This window comes from Trachypithecus francoisi, unplaced genomic scaffold (assembly GCF_009764315.1).
Source record: "Trachypithecus francoisi isolate TF-2019V2 unplaced genomic scaffold, Tfra_2.0 Lachesis_group20, whole genome shotgun sequence".
NCBI classification, from domain to species: Eukaryota; Metazoa; Chordata; class Mammalia; order Primates; family Cercopithecidae; genus Trachypithecus; species Trachypithecus francoisi.
Genome location: NW_022681466.1, coordinates 29,714,750 through 29,732,913, shown reverse-complemented (window position 1 = coordinate 29,732,913; position 18,164 = coordinate 29,714,750). Strand labels below are relative to the sequence as shown.

At 42.1% G+C, this 18,164-nt stretch overlaps 3 protein-coding genes and 1 pseudogene across 12 annotated transcripts in view; 2 read left to right on the top strand and 2 right to left on the bottom strand.

Annotated features, from left to right (window-relative positions):
• STXBP4 (syntaxin binding protein 4) overlaps positions 1 to 2,143 on the bottom strand; it is a 202,773-nt gene extending 200,630 nt beyond the window's left edge. For both annotated transcript variants that reach the window (XM_033183556.1, XM_033183558.1), the window contains exon 1: positions 2,051 to 2,143. The gene's annotated coding sequence lies outside the window, so the exon portion shown is untranslated. The remainder of the gene's footprint in view (positions 1 to 2,050) is intronic.
• Positions 2,086 to 17,018, top strand: LOC117067253 (cytochrome c oxidase assembly protein COX11, mitochondrial). 3 transcript variants are annotated; one of them, XM_033183565.1, is made up of 5 exons: positions 2,086 to 2,583; positions 4,813 to 4,968; positions 6,240 to 6,365; positions 13,864 to 13,953; positions 15,807 to 17,018. In XM_033183565.1, the coding sequence occupies exons 1-5, from the start codon at positions 2,218 to 2,220 to the stop codon at positions 16,080 to 16,082; spliced, it is 1,014 nt and encodes a 337-aa protein (XP_033039456.1). In that variant the 5' UTR covers positions 2,086 to 2,217; the 3' UTR covers positions 16,083 to 17,018. The 3 variants fall into 3 exon arrangements, with proteins under 3 accessions (XP_033039456.1, XP_033039457.1, XP_033039458.1); XM_033183566.1 differs by lacking the exon at positions 13,864 to 13,953 and having other exon boundaries at positions 15,807 to 17,017; XM_033183567.1 differs by lacking the exons at positions 13,864 to 13,953; positions 15,807 to 17,018 and adding an exon at positions 6,745 to 8,444.
• The window catches only part of TOM1L1 (target of myb1 like 1 membrane trafficking protein), a 58,974-nt gene continuing 48,499 nt past the window's right edge, over positions 7,690 to 18,164 (bottom strand). For 3 of the 6 annotated variants that reach the window (XM_033183562.1, XM_033183563.1, XM_033183564.1), the window contains 2 exons: positions 9,003 to 9,064; positions 7,690 to 8,415 (listed from right to left, as the gene is read on the bottom strand). In XM_033183562.1, the coding sequence (XP_033039453.1) occupies positions 9,004 to 9,064 (61 nt within the window). In that variant the 3' untranslated portion in view covers positions 7,690 to 8,415; position 9,003. The remainder of the gene's footprint in view (positions 8,416 to 9,002; positions 9,065 to 18,164) is intronic. The other 3 variants (XM_033183559.1, XM_033183561.1, XM_033183560.1) reach the window with 1 other exon arrangement.
• On the top strand, positions 13,948 to 15,840 carry LOC117067255 (annotated as a pseudogene). The gene has a single exon (XR_004430663.1). The product of XR_004430663.1 is annotated as an uncharacterized LOC117067255 (transcript).

Genomic DNA, 18,164 nt, shown 5'->3' with positions numbered 1-18,164 from the left:
TTTTAAGACAGTATGCCAGAGTATAGAAAAAAGTCAGAAGGTATTTAGATTTTATTGGTTCTACAATTTTCTGGCCCTGTGACCACAAGTTAATCAATTACTCACTCAAGGTGACCTTCATCACTCATGTGGACTACTGTAATTGCTTCCTAATTGTTCTGCTTCCATTCCTCCCCCACCTTTAATCCATTCTCCACAAAGTAACCAATATCTTTCAAAAAATGTGAGTCCAGGCCGGGCGTGGTGGCTCAAGCCTGTAATCCCAGCACTTTGGGAGGCCGAGACGGGCGGATCACGAGGTCAGGAGATCGAGACCATCCTGGCTAACATGGTGAAACCCCGTCTCTACTAAAAAAAATACAAAAAACTAGCCGGGCGTGGTGGCAGGTGCCTGTAGTCCCAGCTACTCGGGAGGCTGAGGCAGGAGAATGGCGTAAACCCGGGAGTCGGAGCTTGCAGTGAGCCGAGATCCTGCCACTGCACTCCAGCCTGGGTGACAGAGCAAGACTCCGTCTCAAAAAACAAAAAACAAAAAACAAAACAAAACAAAAAATGTGAGTCCGATCATATCACTTGTATGAGTCAAACATTCCAATAGCTTCCTATTACTTTTAGAATAAAATCCAAACCCTTGGGCATGGCTTTAAAGGCTGGTATTACCAGGCCTTTGTTACCTGTTCTGACCCCATTTCCAACCACTTTCCACTCTGCTCACTATGTTGGGAACACAGTGGCCTCCTTTCTGTTCTTCAATCATTCTAGCTCTTTCCTTCCCCTGGGCCTTTGCTTGGCCTGGAATTGTCATTGAGCAGGTAGCTCCTTATCATCATTCAGGTCTAAACTCAAATGTCACCTCTTCAAAAGGACCTTACTTTACTACCCTTTCTCATCACTGTCAATCATATTATGTTATTCCATTGTCTTCACTGTACTGATTGTTCATCTGAAGTTCCCTTATTTAGGTAATTGTTACTTGATTATTTTCTGAGTTCCTCAGTAGAAAGGACATTCCATCACAGAAGTGATCTTCCGACCTGTTCTGTGCTATAGCGCCAGCAGGTCGATTGGTGTCAGGCTCACAGTTGAGAGGCAATAAATAAATAAAATGTCGAATGACTACTTAAAGTTTCTCAGGCCTCCAAGTTCCTCATCCACATAGTGGGGTATAATTATACCTGCTCTGACCATTATAAATGGCCAGGTAGCAAGTAGAAATACAGCCTAACTTCTAACTTAATTCTTACTATGCCTCGGTCATCATGAAAGTCGCGTTATATGAATATTCTCATTTACTATTATGATTTCCATTTTACAAGTAACAACACCAGGTCTTAGAGAGGGCAAGTAACTGATCTAAGGGCACAGGGCCATGGTGAGGACCCGGGTAAAATTCCAGAACCGCCTAACCTCAGAACCTGAGCTCTTAACTGCTATTTTATCGTTTCTAGAAAGATGCTTCCTTCCAACACAGTAAAATCTGCTACGCTGTCTGCCCCCCCGCCCCCCGAGTTCGTCCTGTGGGACAACTGAAGAAAGCTATTACATCCCCCCAAGGGCTTCTTTTCTTTCAGTCTGTCCTTAAATGGCCCTCTTGTCCTGGTCACTCTCTCCCGAACAAACTTCAGCTTGACAGCCTCCCTCTTGCTCCAGCTGTGCGGTGATTTCCACTGGCCAAGTTGTAAAGGGGCATCAGAGCAGGGGAAGCCGACTGCCCACGGGCTGAGAAAATGCAGGCATCGTGGGTGTCCATGAGGGCTGCAGTTAACGCAGCAAGACTTCCTGAGAGAGGTGATCCCTAAACCAAATCCAGGGCAGTAAGCACAGGAGCCAGCGGCCAGGGGACCCCAGGAGAAAAGACAGCGGGAGAGCGTCGCCGGGGCTGCCGGGTGGAGACAAAGGCTGGTGGAGTTTAAATAAAGATCACAGGCACAACCCCAAGTGATGGCAAGCTTGCACGCGGACGGGCGAAACGCATCTTCCTAAACGTTAAGAGACGCTCTGGCGGGAAGCGAAGTGGGAGGAACGGTCACAAAGCAAAACGCAAACTTACCCGTAATCTGGCAACCCGGCCTCCGTAGCCCGACTGCAAGCGCTGCCACCTGAGGAGCCTGGTAGCCAAGGCAGCGGCAGGCTCAACCCAGATCTCGCGAGACGGAGCAGCCGTCGCGAAATTTGACCTCGTCCCGGAGAGGCTCGTGGGTGTTAGTTCAGGGGGTTATGGGAGGGCTCTGGCATCCGGGGTGGAGGCGCGTCACTTTCTGTGGCTGGCGTTGGATCCATCCTGGGTCTCCAGCCAGGGCTGCAGAGAGGGTAGAGCCGTTTCTTAGGCCAGAGTGGAGTGGGACAGGAGGTGCCGAGAAAGGACTGAGGTGGCTTGGGACATGGAAGCACTGCAGCCTTCCAGCCCGGCATCCAGCATTGCAACCGCCGCGGCGGCCCAAGAGCTCCGACCCTTTCACGCGCGCGCATGTGGAGGAATGGCGGCAGCGAAACAAAACGACACTCACTTACGTGGCCGCTGTCGCCGTGGCCATGCTGGGGGCGTCCTACGCTGCCGTACCCCTTTATCGGCTCTATTGTCAGGTAGGGGCCGGCGCTGCCCGCAGGGGGGCGCAGGGGGGCGCAGATGCGAGGGGAGGGGTGCAGGACAAATTCCGGGACAAGCCCTCGCCTTGCGGGTTGTAGGTGGAAGAGGTGTCCGATATTATCTACCTAAGAGGAGAGAGGTTCAGAACAGCCACTTAACACCCAAAGCCACCAAACAAATTGGTGGCAGAACTGCAAGTAGCACCCAGTTCTTCTTAGTGATTGTGCTTATCCTGTGCTGCAGAGTGAAACTCCCTCATCTATGAACTGCACCGCGTCCGAAAAAAAAAAAAAAAAGGTCCGTAGCCTCTAATCGGGTATCCAGCAGTCTTACTCTCCTGCGCACACACGCTTTTAAAATGTATATTATTCATACGTTCAGTCTGCAAACCATATGTGGTTTATGTGCTAAGGGTAACTCTGGAAATTGGACTTATCGTGTTTCTTGTGCTTAAACTGGGATTAGCAGTTCCTCCATACAAAGAGGCATGAATTAGGCCTTTGAGGCTCTCTCGCCCGCCCCTTTTAATATATAACTGTAATGTACTTAACTTGGAATCTCTTAAGTACATGGTAGCGGTTCTGGGAGTGTGGCGCCCAGGACCAGCAGCATCAGCATCACCCGGGAACCTGTTGAAAGTGCAAATTCTAGGGCCCGACTCCAGGACTGAGTCAGAAACATGGGGGGGTGGGACCAGCAATCTATATTTTAGTAAGTCCTGCAATTGATTTTGAGGCCAAGTTTTGAGAACCACTGGCAAAGTCAAGTTTCACGTATTTTAGAGATTTAGCCTTTGTCCTTAGCTAATAATTTGCAGCTTTGGCTGGGCATTAGGATCACCCGTGAAGCTTAACGTTAAATACACGTTCCAGGGATCCCCTACCCCAGAGATTCAGGTTAGGAAGTCTAGGGTAGGGACAGGAATTTCGGTTTAAAAATCATGCCACAAGTGAGAGCTACACATTGTGTTCAGTAAGTGTTTAAGATAGTGGCTTCCAAAATTCATTGTACAGCTGCATTGGGAATCACCTGGAGAGCTTCTAAAAATCCACACACATTACCCATTTTTATCACAATGCCAGAGTGGGAACCAGGCATCAGTAATTGTCAAGTATGTTTTAGGTGATTCCAACGTGCAGGAAAGTTTGGGAATTGCTATTTTAACACCATGACTGGTATTCTTAGCTGGAGTTCACTCTGTCTGTGTGAGTGTGCGCGCGGGCGCGCAAGTTAATTTACTTAAATTTGTAGAGAGGAGGTCTCCCTGTGTTGCTCAGGCTGGTCTCTATTCCTGGGCTCAAGTGACCCTCCTGCCTTGGCCTCCCAAAGTGCTGGGATTACAGGCGTGAGCCACCATGCCCAGGCTGTGGAGATCAATTTACCTTTCTTTTAGATGATGAAGCAGCAGAAGACAAAAGGACTTTTCTTTTCTGGCATAGTCTCCTAATGCCAGCATTTATGTGGGAATAATGCTGTAATTTATGTAAGGGCTTTTTTTTTAAAGTGATGTCAAGGAAATAACTGTCATGAATAAAAGAAGTGTCAGACACAGATACTCTTGATGCCCTATGATTATTTCTGTGGCCATAGGGATTAGGTGCTCTGATTACTGATTTATATAAAAGCTCTACAGAGAAGTACAGAGAAAGATTCAAAAACATTAACCAACATGGGAAAATACCTATGATGCCTTAGAAAAGCAGAATGTTAATAAAAGTGAAGCTACAATCTAATTTGGATTATAAAAGCTGTGATATGGAAAAGGACCAGACAGGAATATGGAAAAATTGAATTAATATTTTCACTGAAATTACGAGGTGATGGGTAAATTTTATTTCTATTAATGAAATACTAGCAATGAAGAGAAATGTGTTTTTTTTACAAATAGCTAAGCTGGAAATTGTGAGTTCTACTATCAGTGATAATAGTTCACTTATCTAGTGATTCTGCTTTTCCCAGACTCATTTTTGCTTTTCCCAGACTCATTTTTGACCATGCCAGGTAACCAAGGGATTGCTGAAAAAGAGAAATGACTGTAACAAATACAGACTCATGACATCCCAAAAGTGGTCAGACTCTTGACACAGTTACAGAAATGGTCAGTTACCATATGTAAACTTGGCTCCAAATGGATTATTAATACTACATTGTTTTTAAACTTTTATCAAATAAATAATCATCAACACCTAAAAGTATTGTTTAACATATTTGGTATCTTTTTCTAGACTACTGGACTTGGAGGATCAGCAGTTGCAGGTCATGCCTCAGATCAGATTGAAAACATGGTGCCTGTTAAGGATCGAATCATTAAAATTAGCTTTAATGCAGATGTGCATGCAAGTCTCCAGTGGAACTTTAGACCTCAGCAAACAGAAATATATGTAAGTGACTAACCAGTCATTAAAAGATTACTTTATTAATGTAAATTCCTTTTTTTATCACTTAAACTGTCAGACAACTACTTTTAACAATGTGATTCTAATAAAACATGACATTTTTTCTTGTTCCAAACTGACTTTTACTGTCATGTAACTTAAAAATTAAAGTATAAATTCTGTTTACATTAGGTGTAAGGCACTATCAAAAAGTAGTCTATGGGAATAAAAAAATTTATAGTAATGGAACCCGTCAGTATTTTGAAATTAAGTTTAGATGAGTGAAACGGTTGGGAATAGCAGTAACTGTCAGGCTATATAGCTTCCTGACTTTTCCTCAGGCATAGAAGACATGGGAAAAATGTGGAAAAGCATTGGTGACAATAATTAGTTTACTGGTTTATATCAAAAGTATCCCTGTCCTTCTAAAAGAAAAAAAAATTGAGGGCCTTTGAAGTAATCAATAAGTAGTAAATAGTTATGTTATACTCCAGTGAGACTGAGACTATACCTAAAAGCTTTCCTAAAATTTTAACCAACTGTAAGAAAGATTTTAACTGATATCTCATTAATTGAGGATTAGCCAGAGTGAATTAATTTCAACCCATATTGGAAAAGCCTTATAAATATTATTGCTTGCCCAGTTTAGTAAACATGACGGAACCTCTTAATAATTAAAGGTTTTATAGGTTATGATTATGAATCTTATCCAATTACATGGTAGTATACAAGGTATTAGTGGCTGAATTGGTACAAGTGACAGAATATCCTTTGGAAAAATTTTTTAAGCCTTGCTATTTTCTTATTTTCTCCAAACAAAGTATTAACACTTTGTGGCATAATAAAGGTTCTAGTCAGTCAGTTTTATTCTGGTTTTAAGGTAAGTTTAATGTTGGTATCTTTTTTAAAAAAAAAAAAAGTCAATCATGACATTCAGGTATAAGTGTTACAGAAAAGTTGGGCTAGGGCTGTTATATGATTGGCTTGGACACGTTTTAAATAATGTAATTTGCAGGTTATTCCTTGAAGACCTCAAATATACAAGAGGACAATTCATAACTAATTGTAGATATTAGAACATTGGTTCTTCATTGACATATGCAAGTAAGTTTTTAAAGTAATATGTTTATGAGTAATACTCACAATTTATTTTGCTGAACCCTGCATTAGATTAGGTATTATGGTCTGATGAATAGGCAAAATAATGAGACTAATTTAGCAGGGAAAAGAGGAACTTTGTGAGATTCAAAGTGTTGATTATATATTCTTCAAAACAGGTGGTGCCAGGAGAGACTGCACTGGCGTTTTACAGAGCTAAGAATCCTACTGACAAACCAGTAATTGGAATTTCTACATACAATGTTGTTCCATTTGAAGCTGGACAGTATTTCAATAAAATACAGGTAAAACAAAGTGTAAACTTTACAGAATATGATAAAGGTACATGAAACTGTTTAGTATGAAACTTAGTGTTTTTAGTAGATCTTGTGATTTCTGAAAACTAATTTCTTCTAAATATCAAGCTATTTTTCTTCACTATCTATACCTGCTATGCAGATATTGAGAACCAAACCAAATGAGTATCTGCTTTTAAGATTAGAATTTGTTCTTGATCCTTAAAGCAGAATTCATTGAGATGAAAAGATGCTCTTATCACAGAACTGTGTATTTAACCATATGCTTATTAAAATCAAGAAGTGTACTAGAATGCTAAAAGAACTGTATAGTTTGTTATGCAATATGAGAATAGAAATGTTATTAAAGTCTTTCTATAATTTCCAGTGCTTCTGTTTTGAAGAACAAAGGCTTAATCCCCAAGAGGAAGTAGACATGCCAGTGTTTTTCTACATTGATCCTGAATTTGCTGAAGATCCAAGAATGATTAATGTTGATCTTATCACTCTTTCTTACACTTTTTTTGAAGCAAAGGAAGGGCACACATTGCCAGTTCCAGGATATAATTGAAGTCAGCAACTAAGTCTTCCTTCAAAGTTGATTTTTGGGAAAATCATGTATCCTATCTTCTCAAAGGAGAAATACTGTACAATATGAAGCCTTATATTTTAAATAACTACTTTTTCTCAACTAATTTATTTCACTTAAAATTGAGAGAACAAGTTCAGCTTTTGTCATAAGAAACCCACATACCTAGCTAGAATATATGATTGACTATTCAATACCATACTGAAGAGTTTGATAATATTAAGCCACTTTGTTTTTTAAATACGCAGGCATGGGTTCATCTTAATTCTATAATTCCGTTCCAGATTATTAACTCTTCATACTTACAGCAATGAATCTGACAATGTTTTTCAAAAAGGTATGATCAGGGTTATTTGTTTCAAGTCATAGGCCGGAACTTCTGACCATGTTTATTGTATCAAAAAGAGTTGGTTGCTGTTTTCCTTATGAACAGTCAGTATTTTAAAAGCTCAAAGTAGAAGAGAAGTCACTAAGCCCTAACAGCTTGTCCAAAGATTTAAATTCTTATTTCAAATTTGATTTGTGCTTTCAGATTCAGGGCTATTTTATATTCAGAGTTCTGAATAGATGATTACTTTGAAATTGTAGTATCATGAAATTGAAATAAAATACATCTAGGCTGCTAGCCAAAGCGTCATCATTACAAGCCCATGAATGTTAAAATGTACAGGTGGGATTGTGAAGATTTACTGACATCAAAAGTTCTGGAAAAAAACCTTTGTAAAAAAGAAAAAAAGTATTAAATTATTTTAATAGTGATTTATTTGTCATCAAATGTACAACTTATTCTAAATATTTTCATTTTCTGTGTTCCAAATAGAAATGTTAAGTTGCAGTAAAAAGAGAAAGAAAGACTATTTAGCATTACAAAGAATCATATTTCAAGGCCGTCCAATGTAGAGTCCAGTGACCTGTTCAGGACACCTGAAATATAATTAAATGACAATCATCAAGGTTTTAACAATTTACAATTCTAAACCAGAGGATTATAAAGAAGTGCAAATTGACTTTTACATTCAACTTTAGTTAAATGAAAGCACTCAGTATTCTTCCTGAATAATACATTCAGTTTCTCACATTTTATGCTTTCATCTATTCAGAATTATTTTGTAGTAAAATAATCTGCTCTTATCACAGCTGTGTGATGATTTCTAAGTGTAGGAGGGCCTGTGAAATATATGACACTGCAGTTAAATTGGTTGGCCTAAGGACTAAGTAATTTTTCTTCTGCTGAAGTTTTAAGTGAGTAATTGTTTCCAACAAGTTCTGTTGAAATCTCACGCTGTTGTCAGGAATCAGTGTTATCCTGGAATTGTTATTCTTCTATTTAATCTTCATTATAGCAGAAATGTTGCAGCGTGGCTTTGACATGGTGGCAGGTATTGTCTTCCAGGCTTCAAAGCTGCACAGTCTACCCTTTAGAGAGTTGGCACCTTTCATGTGGCTAGTGAGCTGATCATCCACTTTCTTCTAAAATAAAGAGAAGAAAATGGCCAGTATTCATACTGTCCTCTTTCCCCATTCCTTGATAACTCTCTTGTCTTTACTGGGAGGCTGGGGAGCCACAGTCTAGTAGAAGAAAGGTAAGAATGTGCTTCTTCCATAGAGGAGGGTATAAGGGGAATAAATAAGTTTAATAGTTCATTGGTGATCATTAAATAGTAAATACATGGGATTATAGTGCTGAAAATAGGAAAAACTCAGACCTATTTGGAGTACTAACAGTAAATGGGCCTACTGGTACCGGTTAACAAGTATTAACCGCACATAAAAGACAAATGCCTGATTTCAGTGCTACTCCTACTGCTCATCTATTTGGTTAGCATTAATATTTCTATACCATAAACTACTATATTTCTAAGTCTTATTTACAGATGAGAAAATCACAAAGAATGAATCTCATTAGTGAACAATGGTTCAGCACAATTGGAATGATTCAGGGGAACTCATATTTCAAAGTGACAGAGTCAGATGGCTCTTATAAAATATAAATACTAAATATGTAAAGTGATAATTATACTGAAATTATATGGAATTGTATAAGTTGAAGTCTTTACCTCAGTCACCGTGATTTTCAGTTCCTTTGTGTTGGTGAGCATCAATTTCTTCATAAATAGCTCTGAAACAAAGCCATCACAGCAAAAGGGTTCTATATCAATTTCAAAGTGCTATTTTCGTTTTTAACTGCCAGCACCGTAATTAAAAATTGAGCTGTTTTTGGAGTTCCGGCTATATATGAGTTAAAAATAAGTTTCTGCCCTGAAGTGTATATTCTAGTTTTCTTAAATTCTAATGTTGCACTTCCTTTTTTTTTTTGGAGACAGAGTCTCACTCTTTTGTCCAGGCCGGAGTGCAATGGTGCTTTCTTGGCTCACTGCAACATCTGCTTCCCGGGTTCAAGTGATACTCCTGCCTCAGCCTTCTGAGTAGCTGGGATTACAGGGACATGCCACCATGCCCAGCTAATTGTTTTGTATTTTAAGTAGAGACAGGGTTTCACCATGTTGGCCAGGCTCGTCTCAAACTCCTGACCTCAGGTGATCTGCCTGCCTCTGCCTCATAAAATGCTGGGATTACAGGTGTGAGCCACCAAACCCGCCCTTAATGTTGCAATACCTATGCCTCTTAAAAGTATGTATTTTATAGAACCAATTAATTTTTTATTGTGATTTAAATGAGAAATATGGCTCAAATTTGGACAGTTTATGTTTTGCTTAAAAAAGTCTTCAGTTCTTCTGGTTTCAAACATTTTTTAAAATATTAGGACAAGTGTAGTGGCTCACACCTATAATCCCAGCATTCTGGGAGGCTGAGGTAGGTGGATCTCTTGAGTCCAGGATTTCAAGACCAGTCTGAACAACATGGCAAAATACCATCTCTACAAAAAATATAAAAATTGCCAGGTGTGGTGGTACAGGCCTGTTGTCTCAGGTACTCAGGAAGCTGAGGTGGGAGGATCACTTGAGCCTAGGAGGTGGAGACTGCAGTGAGCTGAGATCCTGCCACTGCACTTCAGCCTGGGCTACAGAGCAAGACTCTTGTCTTAAAAAAAAAAAAAAAAAATTACATCTTCCAGTTTATTTAACCTATGTGATTATAGTCCAGACTCCTCAGCCACCTGTAGCTCGTCACTGTCATTTCTGTACATTTTTTATATTGTATTTTTTAAATGACATCCTTCATTTGTTTTTCTTTTTTTTTTTGAGACAGGGTTTCACTCTGTCACTCAGGCTAGAGTGCAGTGGTGCAGTCATGACTTATTGCAGCTTCAACCTCCCAGGTTCAAGTGATCCTCCCATTTCAGCCTCTCAAAATGTTGGGATTAGAGGCATGAGCCACCATGCCAGGCCCATTCAGTTCTTTATATGTATCTTACATATGTCTGTAGCTGGAAAATATCTATAACTGAAAGCACAGCATTCATATATACAGTATAGCAAAACATGGTTGAGGAAAAATCTCAAAAATCACAGCATTGTGAAACCATGATCACCAAGTTCATAAGGCCCCAGAATGGTCCTACAATTTTAATGTTTCCGTAAAAAGTTTGGTCTTATCTCCCTCAAAACGATTTCAGTCTTCTTCACTCTCCTCAAACCTCTGACCTCTCTGGTAGAAACCTCATTCTTAATACATTAAATGTCTTGATATGGAAACTTTCTCGTTTTCCCATCACTAAATCTTCAAGTTTATCTTCATCTGTATTGTCCGTTATTTCTGTGATCCTATCTATTCCTGGCTTCTGAAGCACTTCACCCAGTTATTCTCCCCTTCCTGAGTCTTCAACCTCTCCTTCTATGCCAGATCCTATTCTTTGACATTCACAGATTCTCCAGCATCTTCCATATCTCCCATTTTATACAAAGTACAGTCTTTAATTCCATCTCTACTTGTAGTAAATGCCTTGGTATCCTCTAGCTACCAAACTCCCCCCACCCTGCCTTTTTTTTTTTTTTTTTTTTTGAGGTAGAGTTTCACTCTTGTTGCCCATGCTAGAGTGCAATAGTGTGATCTCAGCTCACTGCAACCTCTACCTCCTGGGTTCAAACAATTCTCCTACCTCCTTCTCCTGAGTAGTTGGAATTACAGGCACCCGCCACCATGCCTGGCTAATTTTTGTACTTTTAGTAGAGACAGGGTTTTGCCATGTTGGCCAGGCTGGTCTCGAACTCCTGACCTCAGGCGATCTGCCCACCTTGGCCTTCCAAAGTGCTGGGATTATAGGCATGAGCCACCATGCCCGGCCCAAAACCCATTTTCATCACTGCTTCTCATTTAAGTTCTAAGAAGTTACCTGCACTTACTGTCTCTACTTAATCTCTTATGTGCTTTTCAGATGCACTGAAATTTGGGTTCTATATCCATCAGTCCATCAAAGTAGCTTTACTAAAATCATCAAGTGATCTCTAATCCATTATCTAGTTTTCAGTTCTCATCTTACTTGTCTGCCCCTAGCACTGTTCTTCACAGTTGTACTCACTTCTCTTTGCTTCCAAATTACAGTTTCCTCATCTGGTACTGAGCTCCCTTTTAACTTTCTTTACTCTTGGCTTTAGCATTTCCATTTCCTTGAATGTGCCAGAACTCTGTCCTCTGGGTCTTTGTACAGGTTGTTCCTTGGGCCTACAATATTCATTTCCAAACTTTTAACTAAGAATTGCGGGCCTTAGCTTTTAATGCTACCTGAAGCTTTCTCTAACCCCCATTTAAATTAGTTCTGTTATACACTTTCAAGTTGCCATATTCTTTCATAACATTAACACGAATTGTAAACCTGTATTTGGTGATTTGTCTAATTTCTGTATCCATGCTACATTTAATCTCTGTGAGGATAAGGGAGCATGTTTCTTGCTCAAAATTATAAATTAGTCCAGTCATAGTCCCTGGCACATAATATTGAAATAAATGAATCGTGTATATCCTCATAAACATACTGTTTGTCCTGGTAGAGCAAAAATTGCCAACCTGGGGTTCATGGACAACCAGTGATGTGAAAAAACCCAGTAATTTCCTGCAAGATTCTGTACTTTTCCTTGGAGAGAAGTCTCTGAATTTCATGGGACTTTCAAAAGAACTGAGACATTCTGACCCCCAGAAAGAAAGACCCATCACAGGGATAAAGAGTTCCAAAGCTTCACCTCTTCAGCTTTTTACTGTCTCTCCCACTGTGACACTGCCATATCTACATACAGCAAGCTCCTAATTTGAATAGAATCAAGAAATTTTCCACTACCTATTTGGATGGAGAAAAAACAAGTTTCTAGAAAGCATACCTAGTTTAGTGCTAGTTTCTTAAACCACTAATATGATCAGTGATATATCTACTCTATCAGGCAGAATAACTTAGAGAAATTTCTCAAACCTGAGTTAGGAAAAAATACATAGTGCACTCCTAAGTCCCTTAACATCTGCTCATAAATTAAGTCAACCATTACATTGAGGGATTAAACCAGGGACCATAATATCAAATGTCTACACATGTCAGCCAAAGAAGAGATGCAGAGGGTTGGGTGGGGCTGTAAGCAGATAGGAAGGGTCTCCAGGGACTATAGGAATACAATCAACTTGATTAATCACCTGCTTTTTTCCCCAAACCCTGTGTGGAATGCAGCCAGCTAGCTGGTTTAAACCAGCTCATGACAGACCTCAGAAATTTACAGATGGATCCCAGTGTACTTGCTTCATGTGACCTGTGTGCTGAAATAACTCACTGCATCTGTACAACTGCAACCCCTCTCCATACAATAACATACCCTCTTCCCTATCACCCCATAAAACCCTCCTGTCACTTTCCTGCTTTGGAGACTGTGCCCAGTGGTTTATTTGTGACAAGTAATAAAACTCCTATTGCTCAAAGCCTACATTCTTGGTTGGTTATAGTGGCTCAAGTGGCTCATGCCTATAATCCCAGCACTTTGGAAGGCTGAGACAGGAGGATTGCTTGAGCGCAGGAGTTCAAAACTAGCCTGGTCTACATAGACCCCCTTCTCTATAAAAAAAGAAAAAATTAAAAGGCTGGGCACGATGGCTTACACCTACAATCCCAGCACTTTTTGGGAGGCTCAGGCCCAAGTTCAAGGTAAATGAACTTGAGACAGAGTTCAAGACCAGCCTGGGCAACATGGCAAAACCCTGTCTCTACTAAAAATACAAAAAATTAGCCAGGCGTGGTGGTACCTGTCTGTGGTCCCGGCTACTCAGGAGAGGCATGAGAATTGCTTGAGCCTGGGAGGCGGTAGTTGCAGTGAGCCAAGATCACCCCACTGTGCTCCAGCCTGATAGAGTGACACTCTGTCTCAAAAAAAAAAATTAGCCAGGCATGGTGGCGTGCCCCAATAGTCTCAGCTACTCAGGAGGCTGAGTAGGGAGGGCTGCTTCAGCCTCATAAGTCAAGGCTACAGTAAGCAACTTTATTCTAGTTTGAGTAACACAGCGAGACCCTGTCAAAAAAAAAATAAATAAATAACCTGTGTTCTCATGGAGGGTTGTCTGTTACTCACCAGATGAATGAATCTCAGGTTTTTTTGGGGGGTAACAAGTCCGGCACCCCATATGGGACCCAGGGTTGAGCCCTGACTTGACCTCCCTTATAGGCTCCTGGCAGGCAAAGCAGTGGGCTGTGGAAGCATGCCTGGGCCAACTCATCCCGGTTGCCAAGAGGGAGACTAGAGAAAGGCCTTGGGACCCCCGAACTGGTGTCTAGTGTAGTGCACTAACCAGCACCACAAGATCTCTCTGGGAGAGTAGAAGTGGCTGCCTAGAGTCCAGACCTTTTGTTCGGTGCACCTTCGAGGCAGCAGCTCCATGAACTACTAAAAGAGTGGTCTGGGTTTTGATCATTAGGATTCTGGGTTGTCAGGATTAGGACCTAGGTCAAGGGATCCAGAATTGTTGAGGAAAAGAACTTCCTTCTTTCAGGTCTGGGAGACTGAGAGACATCGCCATCATTTTAACAAGGGGAATCCCCAACATAAAGGATGCTTATCTTCAGGAGTTGATCCCTATCTGGTATGACTGTAGGGCTCGATATTCTTCCTTGTCTGTAGCCTGAATGAATATGAAGTCTGGATTCCTCTACCCTTAGTCTGTGGCAACCCCTAAAATATCAGGCTTTGTTTTGCAGCAGTCACAGGACTGCTATTGGTTTGATGAGGAGACCAACTTTCAAAGGGGGGCAGTTTTGGTGGGATCATGATCCCTGGAACCAGAATGCAGTGATACAAAGGTTATGTGAACAGAGTGTGTGTGCTTTCTCTGAAGAAACACCTCACTTGATTGATTTACCTACCTCCCCACCACCTGAGCTGGATCCAAAACTACTTTCAGTGTCTCCATGAGATCTCCTGGGAGGCTGCCCGGACTGAACATGACCCAGGGAAAGGAAATCACTGTTAACACTCTCAGCTTTCCCGGACCTCCACTCCAGATGGCTTTGCATAGTGGCAAGCAAAGAGGACCACAAGTATTCAAGCTGAGTTGTGGGATTTGTGTTATCATTAATCTCCAGAGTTCGGAAGCCCCTCAAACTCTGTGCAGAGACCCTAGGATGTGGTGGACCAGGTCTTGGAAGGAGAGCTTGTTAGGGTGCCTCCTCTGGCAATGGAAACTGCATATCAACTCATGACCAAAAAGCAAATGATATATTACTGTAATAGAGCCTGGCCCCAGTATTCCCTAGGAGATCAGAAGAGATGGTCTGAACATGGGTCACTTACTACAATTCTCCAGTTGGACTTACTTTGCAAGAAATACGGTAAATGGGAAGAAATACCCTATATGCAATGTTTTATGGCCCTCTATCAAAACCCTGCCCTGCAGATGAAATGCAGAATATGTAAATTGGCCAAAGGGAACTATATTGCCAATTCTAGAAGCCTCTGAAGAGGAAGCACCAGTCATGTGGAGGCCTGTAGGGAAGGGAACAAGAAGAGTCCCTTTATTTCCCTCTCCAAGAGAAGTGAGGCCCTCTAACTCTACTCGGTGCCTGGTACCTTGACCAATACAGGGGCATAGTCCACCTTCTTCCTTGGGAATGGTGCTCTCAGCACCTCCAGGGGAAAGCAAGGGCCCGTTATGTATTTGCCGGGCCCCCCAAACTCTGCAGAGCCAGCAATGGCTCCTGCTATGGCAATAGCAGCCCCCCCGCCCCCCGTACTCTTCTTTGCCAGGGAGCACCACTCATAGTGGGAATGCATATAACCCTGGAAGGTGACTGTTCCCACTCAGAGCATGCCTGTTGGAGAAAGAGGTTTTGCTCGGGTCTATGTTTTTTAAAACTGTTGACTTATATAACTGGAAATCCCATAGTAAGGGCTTACGGGTGAGCCCACAAGAGTTCATAACTCGCATATGGAGAATATTCTCCACACATAACCCTACCTGGCCAGGTGTGCAGACCTTAACAGCAACCCTGCTCACAACAGAAGATAAATCTGCCACCATGGCCAAAACTGAGGAGGAGGCAGACAATATGTGTGCTGATAACCTGGTGACCTGTCCTGTTGAGGTGTCAGTCCCAATAGCTAACCCAAACTGGGACCCCAATGATGACAAGATTCAAGAGTGGCTTCATCATTATAGGAATATGCTTCTCAGAGGTATGAGGGAAGCAAGCCAGCCCCTGGTCAATTGGGGAAATCTCAGAGAAACAGAACAAGGCCCTAATGAAAATCCATCAGCATTCCTAAATTGATAATAAGAACGCCTCCAGAATTACACCCCTTGGGACCCAGATGACCCAAAAGCCCAGTAGTACTTTAATCCCACTTCATCTCTCAGCCCCAGATATTCAGAGAAAACTCTAAAAATTGGCAATAAGTCCCCACACTCCCCCTTTCCAACTGGTAGACATCTCCTTTAAGGTCTACAGTAAAGAGATGTGGCATCTGATGAAAAGGAGGACAAGAAGATGCAGCAGCCCTACAGACTACTTCAGGAAAACCAGGAAGAAAATGGCATGGGTGAGTGACCAGGGCCCCCGCCATGGAAATCAGGGCCTGCCTACACTGAGGCCCAAACAATGTGCTTACTGGAAGCAGAAAGGATGCTGGGAAAGGGAATGTCCAAATCATCCCCAGAGAGGGAAGAAAGAGGACAAGCCTCAGGTACCAGTTCCCTGTAACTGGACAAGAAACTGATGGATGGGGCCATGGGGCTCCCTGCCTGGCTCCTCAAAACAAGATCCACATCTCCCCCGCAGGTTACACAGAATAAGGGGGGCAGCCAGTTGGGTTTTTAAATTTTTTTTATTTTTTTGAGACATAGTCTGTTACCCAGGCTGGAGTGCAGCACCGTGATCATGGCATACTGCAGCCCCCAACTAGGCACAAGCAGTCCACCTACCTTAGCCTCTCAAGTAGCTGGGACTAAGGCACACCTGGCTAATTCTTTTTGTTTGTTTGTAGAGACAAGGTCTCGTTATGCTGTCGGGGCTGGTCTTGAACTCCTGGGCTCAAATGATCCTCCAACCTTGGCCTCCCAAAGTGTGGCATTACAGGCATGAGCCACTGCACCTGGCCATCAGCTGAGTTTTTGATCAACACTGTAGCCATGTTTTCTGTGTTGATCACTCCTATCCAGGAGGGAATGTATATAAGGGATGTGTCTCAAAGGAAATAAAAGATTCTTGGAGCCTCTGGTCCATGAAATGGTATCTAAAACTTTGACTCATTCTTTCTTCTGTTCCCCAAATGTCCCATTCTCATTTTGGACTTCTAAGGTTGGAGCCACAATTTCTCTAAATCAAGACAGGATAGAGGTGTTCTGAGCCCATGGCACTGCCATGCTAGCCCTAGTTCCTGGGGAAGTTCCAAACTTGGGACCTCATAAGACTCCTTGGCTAATGTGGTACTAGATAACTGTATAGCATTAGACTGCCTCTTAGCAGTAACAGGGAGGAGACTGTGCAGTTATTAATTCCTCTTGCTGTACCTGAATAAATACCTCAGGGGAAATAGGAAGTTAACATTAGGAAGGTCCATGCCCAAGCCTCTTGGTTCCACACTTTTAATCTATATATATATATATAAAATATGTATTTTTTTTTTTTCAGAGTCTCGCTCTGTTGCCCAGGTTGGAGTGCAGTGATGCATAATCTGGGCTCACTGCAACCTCCACCTCCTGGGTTCAAGCGATTTTTCTGCCTCACCCTCCTGAGTAGCTGGGACTATGAGCGCTCACCACCACACCTGGCTAATTTTTGTATTTTTAGTAGAGATGGGGTTTCACCATGTTGCCCAGGCTGATCTCGAATTCAGGGTGATCCGCCCGCCTTGGCCTCCCAAAGTGCTGATAAGGGAGAAGACCACCCCTCATATCGTCTTATGCCCAATTTCTGCCTCCAAAGAAAGAATTAGTAAAAACTAAAAGGCAGAAGTGAAATCCACAGGCAGACAGCCTGGCGGTGCACCCTGGGCCTGGTAGTTAAGGATTGACCTCTGACAATTGGTTATGTGATCTATAGATTACAGACATTGTATAGAAAAGCACTGTGAAAATCCCTATCCTGTTTTGTTCCGATCTTATTACCGGAGCATGCAGCCCTCAGTCATGTACCCGCTGCTTGCTCAGTTGATCACGACCCTCTCACACGCACTCCCTTAGAGTTGTGAGCCCTTAAAAGGGACAGGAATTGCTCACTCTGGGAGTTCGGCTCTTGAGACGGGAGTCTTGCCGATGCCCTCGGCTGAATAAACCCCTTCCTTCTTTAACTAGGTGTCTGAGGAGTTTTGTCTGCAGCTTGGTCCTGCTACACTGGGATTACAGGGGTGAGCCACCACACCCGGCCTAATAGCCATACTTCTAACTCTATTTGAGAAACTCTCAAATTAGCAATACCAAGTGTTACTTAGTTTCTTCCCCTAATGGGGCCACTAATTTTATTGCTCTTACTACTGTTGTTTGGTCCCTGCATCTTTAACCTCTTCGTAAAATTTGTATCTTCTAGATTAGAAAAATTTCAACTGTAGGTGCCTTTGCGACCCATCCTGGGAGATCCTAAAACATATTTAGTTTTAGTGCCTAGAGATTTTCACTCCTCTAACATCTCTGGATACAGTGTCCCTGGATCAACATGAAGAAGTTACAAGAGAATGCCCTCTGACCCTGGCCCCTAAAGAATTTACTTGTGCTAAGTAATAAAATTGCTATTGATCAAAACCTGTGTTCTTGGGAAGAGTCGTCTGTTACTACCCAGGTGAATGAACCCTGGGTTTTCTGGT